At 41.1% G+C, this 13145-nt stretch overlaps 1 protein-coding gene across 4 annotated transcripts in view; it reads left to right on the top strand.

The window, feature by feature from the left end:
• The window catches only part of EXOC6 (exocyst complex component 6), a 182031-nt gene extending 168935 nt beyond the window's left edge, over positions 1-13096 (top strand). For 2 of the 4 annotated variants that reach the window (XM_084634108.1, XM_084634109.1), the window contains exons 22-24: positions 10252-10364; positions 11193-11204; positions 11734-13096. In XM_084634108.1, the coding sequence (XP_084490234.1) occupies positions 10252-10364; positions 11193-11204; positions 11734-11866 (258 nt within the window). In that variant the 3' untranslated portion in view covers positions 11867-13096. The remainder of the gene's footprint in view (positions 1-10251; positions 10365-11192; positions 11205-11733) is intronic. The other 2 variants (XM_084634110.1, XM_084634111.1) reach the window with 1 other exon arrangement.
• Positions 13097-13145: the final 49 nt, after the last annotated feature.

The following is a 13145-nucleotide window of genomic DNA, read 5'->3' as shown; positions in this document are numbered from 1 at the left end:
CAGGACCAAGACTCTCAGAAAATCACAGCATCTTTTCACAGGTATCATTCAAGATGCAGGGGCAGAAAAGTAGCAAAAGACTGCCAGTAGGGGTATATAAACCTTAACATAGCACAGGCAACGGTTACCTTGTATGCGGGAAGAGCATGTGCCTCAGCAGAGAAAATAATCAGTCCTGATGTTCACTAAAAGTTAGACCCAGAAGGTCTCCTCCTCAGACTCACCTTTTCCATAAGCAGATCCTCCAAGAAGTGGCATGGAACTTTCCCCTTGCTCCTCCTCCTTTCTCACGCATTTGTATGTGGAGTTGTGTCTGTGCTCTCCCCTTTCCGTATTCCTTGTTATCTATGTCACAGTGTGAGGAGCTGACAGATATGCTCTAGCTTGATAATAGCTTGATATTTCTCTTAACAGGGATATTTGTTCTGCTTATCTGTAAATTTCTCTTCTCAGATGTAGCTTGCCTCACTGTCTTGGCCCACTCTTGTTTTCCATCAAGGTTACAGGAGAAAAGCTTGGGATAAAGTGTTTACAGCAAAATCTTTCTCATGTCACAGTATGAATATAGTTATCTTTGTATATATGACAATATTTGTCAGCCTTGTGCTAAATCTGTTCTGATAAGAGGTAGACAGGTGGATCCTTGTGTGTGATGGGGAGTGGAGGGGAGCTGCCAGTTACAGCTCTGCACTGCCTCCAAGCTGGAGAGGGGAAGGACCCATTCAGTTTGAAGGATTGCTATACATGTTATCTTTGAGAAGACAAATTTACAGCTAACGTGAACAAATTTCCCATTATACTTTTAAAAGGAAATCAGATGTTACTTCTCAAGAACCAGTGTGTGTCAATATTCAACACTAGAAATCTGACTTTATAGAACTGTATATTTTTTAAGTATTTGTTAACTGTATTTAGCTAGTACTTCATAAACAGATGGAAAAATAACACTTCATTTCCTATTGACATCTCTAATTACATGCATTTATTTCTCTTATTATCATGCCTATCAGTGGTCGATTCTCCATTAGATAGACCACCGCTCTTCCAGTCATAATCACATAATGTTCCTGTAGCAACTACAGCAGCTACTTTAGTGGAAAAAGTAGCATTAGGAAAATAGTGAATGTAATTTTAGTTGTCTTAAATGTGTTGTGGCAGCTGGAAGCAAGGAAAGCCAGAACCAGTGACCAGCAAATTCTCCATAGACTTGTGGCCCATAATTCAGAAAGCACTGGGTGGGATCAGGTAAACTTGTAAGGAAATCAACAATTTATATTTTTAGTTGATTTCCATTTTTGGCAGAATTAGCCTTTTTTGTGATTAGACCTGCCCTCAATACATTTTGTCCTGTTCCGTGTTAATATTAATTACAGGATTTAAATCCCCAAGGATTACAAGCCTCCTTTATTTCAGTGCAATTTACCATATTTAACATATTACATCTGCTGTATTATGACTCATGTCAATGTCTTAAGTCAAATCCAAAAAGAGTATTATCATTACATCTACCTTGGTGAGGAATCTTGGTTATTGCATAACTTCACCACATGTTGAATCTTTATTCTTATTGTGGTTTTGCATGCACCTAATCTCTGACACACAAAAAGATAATTTTAATAGGTGTCCTATGGTGAACAAAAAATAGCTAATGTAGGAAAAGTCTTGTTCTTTTTCATCTTGCTTTTCTGTTGAAGAAGCAAGCAAATGTCAGATTTTCATGACATCTTATCTATATATAGGTGTTTTTATGAATTGAGCAAAAGATCTTTTTAACCCGGTCGTTCTTCTGTTTTTTAAAAAACAGTATAGGTGTGATTCTCAATATGTTTCCACTCTATTAATAAAAGGGGAACCTTCCTGTAGTTAATTCATCACATAAATTCCCATGCTCTTTCCTGAAAGACTGCATAGGCTAGTGGATAACTGTCAGCTTCATGTTTCAAAGAGTGAGTTAAAATACCATGAAGAATGCAATACTCATAAAATTGCTATTACTGTTTTCATCTATGAGAATATAGATTATGCTCCAGACCATCTCCCATGTAAAAATTCCCTGCTTTTTTGCAAGAGAATTCATGATTGTCATGCACAGTGGAAAACCTGCACAAGGAAGTAAAAGTTGTACGAGAATCTATGTCTGGTACCTCTGCAGAGTCCTCATATACACCTCGTCATATGATTGAAGGAGACTTAAGAGCTGGGTAAGCGTTGATATGAAGATACTTCCCTTGCTTCTGATGCTCCTGGAATCAGCTATCTGTCCCTGCTAGTGTGTTGGCTGCTTGCCAGCCCTCCTCCCTAGCAAATTGCCTGCATTTGACAGTACATTTGCCAAGCACCAAATCAGATGCAGGTGACATGAATGGCCAGGACATGGATCCAAAGAATAGCACACCAGGCAGCTCTTGCCCACCCACGCTGTACAGTACATGCTGTCAAAGCCCATTACATATAGCAGTATGTCACAGCAATACATGCAGCTGTGAGTGGGAAAAATGCACAAGTATAGAATTGTACACAACAGCAGTCCAGCCTTCAGCAACCTCTGTCATTATGTCCCATTTACTCCAGCAACAGTGCATAATTGTCACACTGGAGCCCCTGAACCTGTGTACAGAAGCAGGAGGGGAGTTATGATTGGATGGCATGTGTCATTTGATTGCAGGTCCTTCGCGGTTCTCTACCACAATGTAGCGGCAGCTGCTTTAGCTCAGTAAACTTAGCAGGATGAGTCTGGCTGCTGTGTAGCCATTTGACCATGTTGGGGCTGTGGGGAGAACTGTACTAGCACCTGACGCTCCCTTTGCTGATACTCCAGTTTCTATCTTAGGCACTTACCTGGCACCCATATAAGTACCATGCTCTCTGAGCGCCTCACAACCTGTAACGTATTTATCCTCATAAAGAGGGACTAAGTGACTTGCCCAAGGTCACAGAGGAAGTCAGTGCTGGAGCAGGGACTTGAAGCCATGCCTCCCAAATCCTACACTTGCACCCTAAGCACTGGACCATCCCAGTTGTTTCCTCTCTGTACCTTGAAACAAGTTTGGAGTGCACAGGATGTGCCTAAGGCACTGAAGAAGGTAGTACATTGCTCCACATTGAAAGTAAGACTTTTGGGTGGGAAAAATATTGTGTATACAGCCTGTTTTTAGGAATACGAGCAAGTATCCCTGCTTAACAGGGCCCTAATCTTCCAACAGGGCCTTCACTATCACTAAGACATGAGTGCCTGGAAGCAATCAGCAGCTAGACCAGAGAAGTTGGGTCTAGAAAAGACTGAGATGATGGTAGCAGGAGAGGGGAAACACTTTTAACTTTAACACTCTAACCTCATCAGTGGCCAAGGGCTTTAGACCACAGATTAGATTATAGTAGAACCACTCAGAGAAGGCTGAAGTTGGTCTCTTAAGCACTGCCTCTACTGTGGTGCTTATGGTAAACTTTCTAGTGATAAAGGTAGGCAGGTGAGATAGTGTTCTATTAATATATCTTGTTTGTTTATTTTATTAAGAAAGCAAAGCCTCCAGACTCTACTGTTGGTTAATATTTGTTCCTATTGTTATTATCTTTGTCCTTCCACTCTCCTTGGTTCTCCATCCACTTATGACATCTTGTCCCCCTTTGGACTGTAAACTGTTCGGTGTACACACTGTCTTTTATTGTATGCTTTTACAGCATTCATCACAGTAGGGCTCCAATACAAATTAGGGCCTCTGGGCACTACTGTAATAAAAATAAGTAAAAAATAAACATGCAGCAGCAAGCCTAGCATGCATCAAAGGCTGGTCTGAACATAATCTGTGCTTCATAACTCCACTGATTGTCTTCTGTTCTGAGGCAGATTGGTAAAGTCCTAGTTCTAATCTAACAAACCCATAAAGTTCTGGGATGTGACTACTTCAGAAACTCACCCTATCTGACTTTCCAAAGCAGTTAGGGTGAGATCCACAAAGGTACTTCTGTACCTAAACCCCAGATTTAGGCACTTCAATATGTGGTTTAGGTATGTAACTTCCAGTTTTGGCTGTGCTGCAATCCACAAAAGTCTCACTGTAGGCACTTAAACTCACTCAACACTAAGTTTTCAGAGTACAGGTTCCCTAGCCACCTAGGTTTCTGCCTCTAGGCATGTACACTGCTGTCCCCTCTAGGCATCTAGACACCAGTCTTCTGCCTAAAACCTAGAGCAATTCACAAACCAGGGAAAGACAGGTGTTCGGCCACATAATTCAGGTGTGGGGCCTAATCTGGTAAAGAGTCTCTGAGCATGCCTACTGGATCAGGTCCCATTCAAAACTGGAGGAGGGTGGAGTGGCACTGTCAAGACTGTTTTGTGTGACATACCTACAAGATCTTCACCAAGCATTCTCAAAACTATGATACCCACATGAGGAAATAAGGAAACAGATCAACAGAGCCAGACGTACCCAGAAGCCTCCTACTGCAAGACAAGCCCAAGAAAGAAACCAATAGAACTCCACTGGCCATCACATACAGTCCTCAGGTAAAACCTCTCCAACGCATCATCAGTGATCTACAACCCATCCTGGGCAACGATTCCTCACTTTCACAGGCTTTGGGAGGCAGGACAGTCCTCGCCCACAGACAGCCCGCCAACCTGAAGCATATTCTCACCAGCAACGACACACCGTACAATAGTAACTCTAACTCAGGAACCAATCCATGCAACAAACCTCGATGCCAACTCTGCCCACGTATCTATACCAGCGACACCATCACAGGACCTAACCAGATCAGCCACACCATCACCGGTTCATTCACCTGCAGATCCACCAATGTAATATACGCCATCATATGCCAGCAATGCCCCTCTGCTATGTACATCGGCCAAACTGGATGGTCCCTACGTAAAAGGATAAGTGGACACAAATCAGATATTAGGAATGGCAATATACAAAAACCTGTAGGAGAACACTTCAACCTCCCTGGACACACAATAGCAGATTTAAAGGAAGCCATCCTGCAGCAAAAACACTTCAGGACCAGACTTCAAAGAGAAATTGCTGAGCTTCAGTTCATTTGCAAATTTGATTAAACAAAGACTGTGAATGGCTCGCCAACTACAAAAGCAGTTTCTCCTCCCTTGGTGTTCACACCTCAACTGTTAGAAGAGGGCCCCATCCTCCCTGATTGAACTAACCTTATTATCCCTAGCCTGATTCTTGCTTGCATATTTATACCTGCCTCTGGAAATTTCCACTACATGTATCCAACAAAGTGGGTATTCACCCACGAAAGCTTTTGCTCCAATAGGTCTGTTAGTCTACAATGTGCCACAGGATTCTTTGCCGCTTTTACAGATCCAGACTAACATGGCTACCTCTCTGATACATGCCTAATTTGGTCCCACAAAAAACTCTGTAGGTGCATAAGCACTTGACTCCAGGCAGCAGGTTCTTGTTCATGGATCACTAAGCAGAAGTAGGCACTTCCCTGCAACCTGAACTTAGGCACCTATCTCCATGAGAGGGTTGGGGCTTAGCGCACACTCCTCTTCGCATCATCATCCTTTGGCTACTTTAGGTAGCTCCCCACCTAGTGTGCTGACTGTGGATTGCAGGCACCTGTGTCTTCCCATGCATTGCACAAAAAGCTGAGTTGTTCAATGTGCACAGATATTCCGCTGCCTTTCAAAAAGACCTGCATCTTCTGTGTTTATGATGGAGGATCCCCAAACGAATGCATTGTTTGACTAAAGAATAATGTTACAGTGCCAACTGAAATAATCAGCTTTTGAGCTAAACTGGGTATTTGCTCAAATTGGCATTTGACCCTAAGCAGGAGTAACACCTTCTTTAGCTATATCCAGATATGTAACCAATAGGAAATTAAATAGTATCCTTAATTTTTTACACATCTTTCACTTAAATGAGATAGTCAAACAAAATCTAACACTCATGGACGACATTGTGGCTTGTAATGCTCCCTGGAGAAGTTTGAGACAACAGTAAATATATTGGCTAGTTTAGGTAGCTCCCCACCAAGTGTGCTGACTCTGTGGATCTCACAAATCCATTATACATCTGTCTATGGGGAAGTATAACAAATGTTAATATTATAATATTAATTCAAGCATAATGAATAGATATTACTAATTTAAGTAATGTGTTTTTTTATTTTAACTGAATATAATATAATAAAATTTAACAGAGTTTTTAAAAAATTAAAATGTAAAAGCCATTAGTTCACCTTTTGTATTTAATGCATAATGGTTATTAATGTATTAGTTATTAATTCATTAATATATCAAGACTTTAAAAGAGGACTTGGGTTCTGGAATTTAAATTTGTATCATGTTACTCTTCAGGTCAGGGCCTGCCTTTTACTGTGTTTGCAGAGAACCCACTCTAATGATCCCTGATAGTGACTGGGGGCTTTGGGCATTTTTATAATACAAATAGATAATAATATTGCTAGTCGCTTGCCACAGTTTCATAGTCTCTTTAAACCAGCTTGGCCACACCCCATCTGCCTACCTTTTAGAAAAATCTGAAAATAACCATGATTTTGTCTTGTCCAGCCTAGTTATCTTAAGGAAACCTGGTAATTTAAATATGATTGAATGATCTGGAGTGAATTTCTGAGTAAACAGTTGCCAGAATTGTCACAGCAGTCCTTTTTTTGGATAAGGTTACACTCAAAATAGATGGGGAAGCCCTTTGTTGGAGGGAATTGGAGCCCAGATGGTGTCTTTTAGAGAGTTATAGAGGAAATTTTAGTCTGGAGTATGCTAAATTAAGGTATAGCAAATGAGTGAGAGATTGTACTATTCAGCATTTTCTTGCCTCTCCTACAGTCTTGCTCCTTCCTTATTTGATTTTCAAAACTCGACATCATGTCAAAAATACAGTCTGATGGAGTTTAATTATCCCATTACTTTACTTCAGTCATCTGACTTTGATTGGTAGGTATTTCTTGCTGGAAATAGCATGAGAAATCGCTTATGGTGGATTATTTTTCTTTTGAGGGATATGTTTTAATACTGTAACACTCCCAAACCAGTGATTGGGTGCTTTTTTGCTATAGATGGAAAGCTGACCGTAAAAGAAGGGTGGAATGAGAAAAGAGAATTGGGAGTTTGTTCCCCAATAGTTGTCCGGAAAAGATTTTAAACTTTTGTTGTTGTTGTTTATTTATTATTAACCAAACCTACTTTCAGGGTGTTGGTTTGAGGCGTTGCCTAAGTGAGGATTTGAGCCATGGTGTGCTGAACTGGTTCAGAGCCTGGCTTTGCATCAGTGTAGCTGACCCCGGCTTGAAACCAGGAATTTTTCTCAAAATTATTCTCAAGGAAAGATTGGATAACAGAACGGCTTAAAACAAGCAGCCTAAGTGGACTGGTGGATGCTGTAGATGTGGAAGGTGGAAATTGGATTCATATACGCTGACCCTTTCCTAGAACTAGTGAGCCCTGGACGAGGCTAATAGAAAACATTAGGGGGAGGGGGAGGGAATATAGTATTTTAAAATAGTACACAAGCTGCAGTGGTTGATTCTACTTGCTAAGCCTCTTTTCAGAGACTTTTCGAACGTGTTTAATTTCCTGTGCATACCTGCTGCCAGGGAACTTTTGTCAAGGCATTGTTGGGACCAGTACTTAATAATTGTTCCGCAGGTATGTGGGATGTTGCCACAAATGAACTTTGTCTTGAAGCTGCGGGGTGACGTCTCAAAGCCTAGTGCCATTTGAGAGACATTTTACTGGGGGGAATAGCCAAGAATGGTGTGGTCCGTGTGGGGGTCAGGGAAGCACGGACTCATGTTTATCATGATATGGTTTGAATCTTGGTTTTCACTTTAATTTGAGAGGATTGCATTCTACTCACGAATGGATTTTTCACGTGTCAGTAACTGGCAGGGGAGCTGCCCAGTTCCTTCAGCCTCTGTGTTTTGCATTGTAGATTTAGGGGCATTTTACTGTTCCACTTAAGAGTCGATAGAGTAAATCAAACCTTGAGGCCTTTCACGTGGGACTGGGGTGTGCTTGCAGGAGCAGCTCCGTTCTGCGGCACCCGCCTTTCTGCTGCTCAGAGAATGCCGTGCAGAGCCGCAGCTTCAATTTCGGCAGCTCTTTATTCAGCAAAGTAACAGGAACTGCTGGTTCCTGAGCGGCCTCCTTGGCCTCCGGAGAAGCGTGAACCGCTCCGCGTGGTTTTAGTCGGTGTTCATTCGCAAATGGGGGGGACACGATTGCTTAGAAAAGAGGGCAGCCTGACCCAGCCCGCCCGTTGAGAAACCGCGGTCTTCAGAGACCAAACCCCTCAGCAGAATTCACATGGCAGGGGCTCGCCCCTGTCTTATGGGGGCGCCCAAAGCTCCCACTGAGACACTAGCCGTGCAAGATTGGGACCATACACGAAAGCAGATGCACGTCTCCAGGCTGGTCCTTTCCGCAGGGTATCAGTGTGTCCCGGTAACCAGAAAGTTCAATGGCTACCCACTGATGAATGCATCACTGGGCAGATCTAACTATGTGCTTTCCAGCGGCCCCTTCACTTCAGTGGGCGTTTTCAGTTCGCTCTGCTTGCCGCGCTCCGTTTGTTAAGATGCTTTTTTCTCTGGAGCAGAGTATCGGGTGCCTGCCCTGCCTTTGCGAAGATACTTCGTGTGTATTGAGTAAGCCAGCTTGCGGGCTCCTGAGCCTGCAGTCTCTGCTCAGGCAAAACTCCCACTGACGTCAATGGGAGGCTTGCCAAGGAGGCCTGTAAAATCGTCCTCCCGGGCGGTTTTTTCTTTTGTTTCCGAGTTGGACTCTTCAGGTAGCGATGGGGAAAAGTTTAGCGGGCATCGAAAATTAGTGTTTGCTCCATTTGTAGCTTACGCAAGCAGGGCAATAACCATTGACTGTGATTGCTAGCAAAATCAGGGGCATGCTTGTAGTAACTGCCCCAAATGGGGCGATGCCTCCTTTGCTTTGGGGGGAGTCCAGGGGAACTTTTCGTTTAACATCGCAAAGTAGCGGGCAGTACTGCAGGATTTTCCCATTCCCCATCATTACAGCCAAATAGGCAATCACAGAGAGAGACACACTGATAAATAGTGGAAGTGCTCTTTTGCCCTCTCTAGTGTTTAAAGAAGCAAAAACAAAACAAAACAAAAAAGCAACAGCTCCTCGCTTACAAAGTAAATTAAAACGACAACGTGCAGAAATAGGAAGCCGAACTGAAGGTAGTAAAGTATTTAGCTGTTTGAAACAATTAAAACGTGGATAGGAAGTAGGTTTTAACTGGTTTAGAGGGGATTATGGTTTTAAAGTTGGATAAAGGGGTTGCTGCTTTAGTTTAGATATCACATTAGCTTTTAAAAGATTACTTTTATATTTGACAACAGCTCTGACGGGAGATTATAAAGCAAATACGATTTTAAAATGCTACCAAACACAGGGCCTGTTTTTTTTCAATTTGTTTTATATTTGTTTGGACTAAAAGAGCTCCCAAGGCTAACAAGCAGAATCGTGAACCCGCCCTTTTCCAATCCCGGGGAGGATCAGTCACCATGGAGAATCCAGCGGGGGTTGTTTAATGCACTTAATTAAGATTATCTGAACCTCTGGTTTAAATTACTGTGGAAAAAAGTAGAGTTGCGAACTCTCTTTCAAAGGTAAAATGTTCTGGTGGGCTAGCAAACTGGGAAGCTTAAAACATTAGCATTCTCCTGCTAGGTTGGTTTACATGCAGCAGCCCATCAAAATATAAAGTAGACCCAAGCACAGGAATGAAATGAAAAATGCTTTAGGAAGAGCAGGGAGATGGTTAAACAATTAAGGTGTTTGCTGCCTAATCCTTCGCTTTTAATTATTTATTTCTGGTGAAGAATGTTAAGTGACTTGTGCAGCACGATTCCGTGTAAAGTCCCAATGCGGTGAGAACCGCTTTGCAAACACCACTGGAGTGATCATATTGTTTCCTGGTGGGGATGTAAGACTGTTTTAAAATCCATTCTAGGACGCCACTTTTCTGAGAAATCACTCGTACTTCGGGGATGTTAAAACGTGTCATTCTCTCCTCTACACCAAAGGAAGAGAGACAAACATAGGTCTCAGATATGCATCTGAGGAAGTGAGCTGTAGCTCACGAAAGCTTATGCTCTAATAAATTGGTTAGTCTCTAAGGTGCCACAAGTCCTCCTTTTCTTTTTGCGAATACAGACTAACACGGCTGCTACTCTGAAACATAGGTCTGAATCTTAACAGCCGATCTACATCTTGTCTTTATCTTCTTCATGTAGCTTCTGGACCTTTTTATGGTGTGGGACTGGTCAACTTACCTAGCTGATTATGGTCAACCTACTTCTAAGTACTTACGAGTAAATCCAAGCACAGCCCTTACCCTCCTGGAGAAGTGAGTATGTAGCACAAACACTTGGGGGGGGGGTTCTTGAAAATATTACTGGTAATGTGAATAGGAGAAATAGCCGAATGCGGGGTGATTCCAGCAGCCGGCGTCCCTGTTGCTGATCTTCTCCCACCAGCTCTTGCTACCTCGGTTTTAAAGACAAGTAGAACTTAAATGCTTCTGCCCTTTCTCCTTTCCTTTAAGATTAGTCTGTACCATAAAGTTACTGATCACGTTAACATGAACAGCAAAGCGCTAGCCTCTCTTACATTGGCAGGCTTATTTTATAAAACTGAATCTAGAAATGTGCGTTTCAGTTTGTTCTTTGTCCCAGTTTTAAACAGAGATGTAAATGCCAACAGTTACTGTGCTTTATAAATCAGTACTATATTACATTGACTGTATCGCTATCTTCCCAGCTTTGCTGTGCCCAAGGGGAAAGTAAGGTATCGCGGTTAGGAAATTAAACCAAAAACACCACTGAACAATAGTAACGTCCCAAAATGTGTTCAAAGCTCACAGTCTCATTCAAAGTTGTCCGGTGCCTTTTAGCTCAGTATAGTAACATCATGGGACTGACCGAGTTGCCACTTCGTAAAATAAAGCATTTAAAACTCTCGGTGTTAAATCTGTGTTCTGCACATTCTCATATTTAAATCTACAGTAGCTAATTAGATTTGAGAAACAGACCGAAAGGGGAGCATATATATATCTCTTTTTGGCTAAAAACAACTTGTCAATCTCCTGTGTATAACTGAATCATAAATATATTATGATTTAAATGTTTTATCTGATTTTTGTTTCCTTTTCCCGCAATGAATGTATGTTTTGCAGAGTACATAGAGGGTATGTATTTCCCTATCATGTTATACATATACCATTGTTTTTTTATTTAGACGATAGTTTCCTGTATTGCGTTTTAAATCACCGCTATATTTCATTTGCAAGTTTCAGGAGTAGTAATACAGACTTCGGATAATTTATCAATGAATGGCACACCATTTCATTGAGAATGAACTAAAAAATGGAACCAGATGGAGAAGGATCTAAACAGCCTTCAATTCTGTTCATTTGCGAATGTAATTTTTAGTGTTATGTTTCCTGTTTATGTACTGTTTCCCTTAATAATTTTAAACCGTTTTTAAGTAGTATTTGTTAAGACTGGGTCTGTATGCCTGGGATTTAATTTAAAAACACAGCTAGCCGAGTGAGAGAGATGCCAAAAGCGCTTTTTGTAACCTTTAACTCTTGTCAACTCAAAGTGAACACATCTAAAAGAGAAAAAGTAGCGCTGAATTTGTTTTAGCCAGTCCGATTGTCTCTCATTGTAGTGACATTTCTAACATGTCTAAGTCATCTACTTTTTTTCTTGCAGAATGAAAGACACTAGCAAAAAGAACAATATTTTTGCTCAGTTCAGGAAGAATGATCGTGACAAGCAGAAGCTAATAGAGACCGTAGTAAAGCAACTTCGAAGTTTAGTGAACGGTATGTCCCAGCACACATAGACCTGTTTGATCGATTGTATCCCATCCTGCCGAGATCGACTTCTTGGCCACCATTTCTACATAGCAGGCAGGGATGGTGACCAGGACTCTTGTTTGGTTGAATAAAAGAAAAATGCGATCTAGGTGGCTTATATACGGAAACAGCAGTAAATAATACTTTGTATGTATTTTTAATGAATTGAATACTATTTTATATATTGTAAACAAATGGTGGAAAATGGTACTGTAAAGTAAAAAGCAGGTCACTCACACTGTACATGAAACAGCTGAACTGTAAATACATTATTTAGAAGTGGGTAGTCCTTACATACAGATTTTTGCTCCAGTTAGAAATTACTGCGGAAAAGTTTTGCTATAATCCTTTAATTGCCGTTTTCCGAATAAATCCTAATTTAATATTTTTAAACGTTGAAATACTTGCATTTCAGATGTTGCCTGGTTGTTTGCTTTTTATTAATTGTATATTAGCCTTAAAAGCGATTGGGACATAATTTTCTATACCAAATTTTGTAGTCTGGAGGTATGAAAAAAATCTTCTGATTTTTTTGTACACTTGAAAACTACCTGAAAACCAGACTTGATCTGTATTCAGTGTTAGGGCGTATAGCTTTGTTCTTCAGAAGTGGTTTCATCTTGAGTTCATGAATGTAAATAACCATTTGAATTCTCTGCAATGTGCTTTGGTTTCTGTTCCTCAGGGGTAACCTTTATAACTGTACTTTTGTAGCTGATTCCCGGTCCCCTGTTTCCCCCCTCCAGATTAAAGTAAGGGATCAAAGATTTACGATATCTGATCTCATGCCAAGTCCCTGTGTGTCGATCTGTATGTTTATACAAATAGAGCCATGCCCATAATTAGAATTCCCCCCGACGACCAATATCTCTGCCCTGTAGCATCCTGGCTATTTTAAACCTAACGAGAATGTATAATAAATACAAACCAAACCATCTATGGAACATGTAAAAAGAATGTACATTTCACTGTATTTTTAAGTTATTGACGGTCTAAATACAGTAATATAAATCTTACCCTTATTTTTGAATTTTATGTATTAAAATGCATCTCAGACTTAAATTTCATGTCGGACTGTACAGCAGAGTTCATTTCCCCTGTTTTCTATCGTTCAATGATTTACTCTCCTTTTCCTTTGTAAGCTAAGACTGGAAAGGTTCCTGTGTACCCGCCTTCACCTCCGTGATGGAAATATTAAACATGTTCAGCAAACTCTCCATACGGTGTCGTTGTCCACATCCGTGTTTGTTTGTGTGTCCCAGGAAG

This window comes from Lepidochelys olivacea (genome assembly GCF_965140295.1).
Source record: "Lepidochelys olivacea isolate rLepOli2 genome assembly, chromosome: 7".
NCBI lineage: Eukaryota > Metazoa > Chordata > Testudines > Cheloniidae > Lepidochelys > Lepidochelys olivacea.
This window is presented reverse-complemented; position numbering and strand designations above follow the sequence as displayed.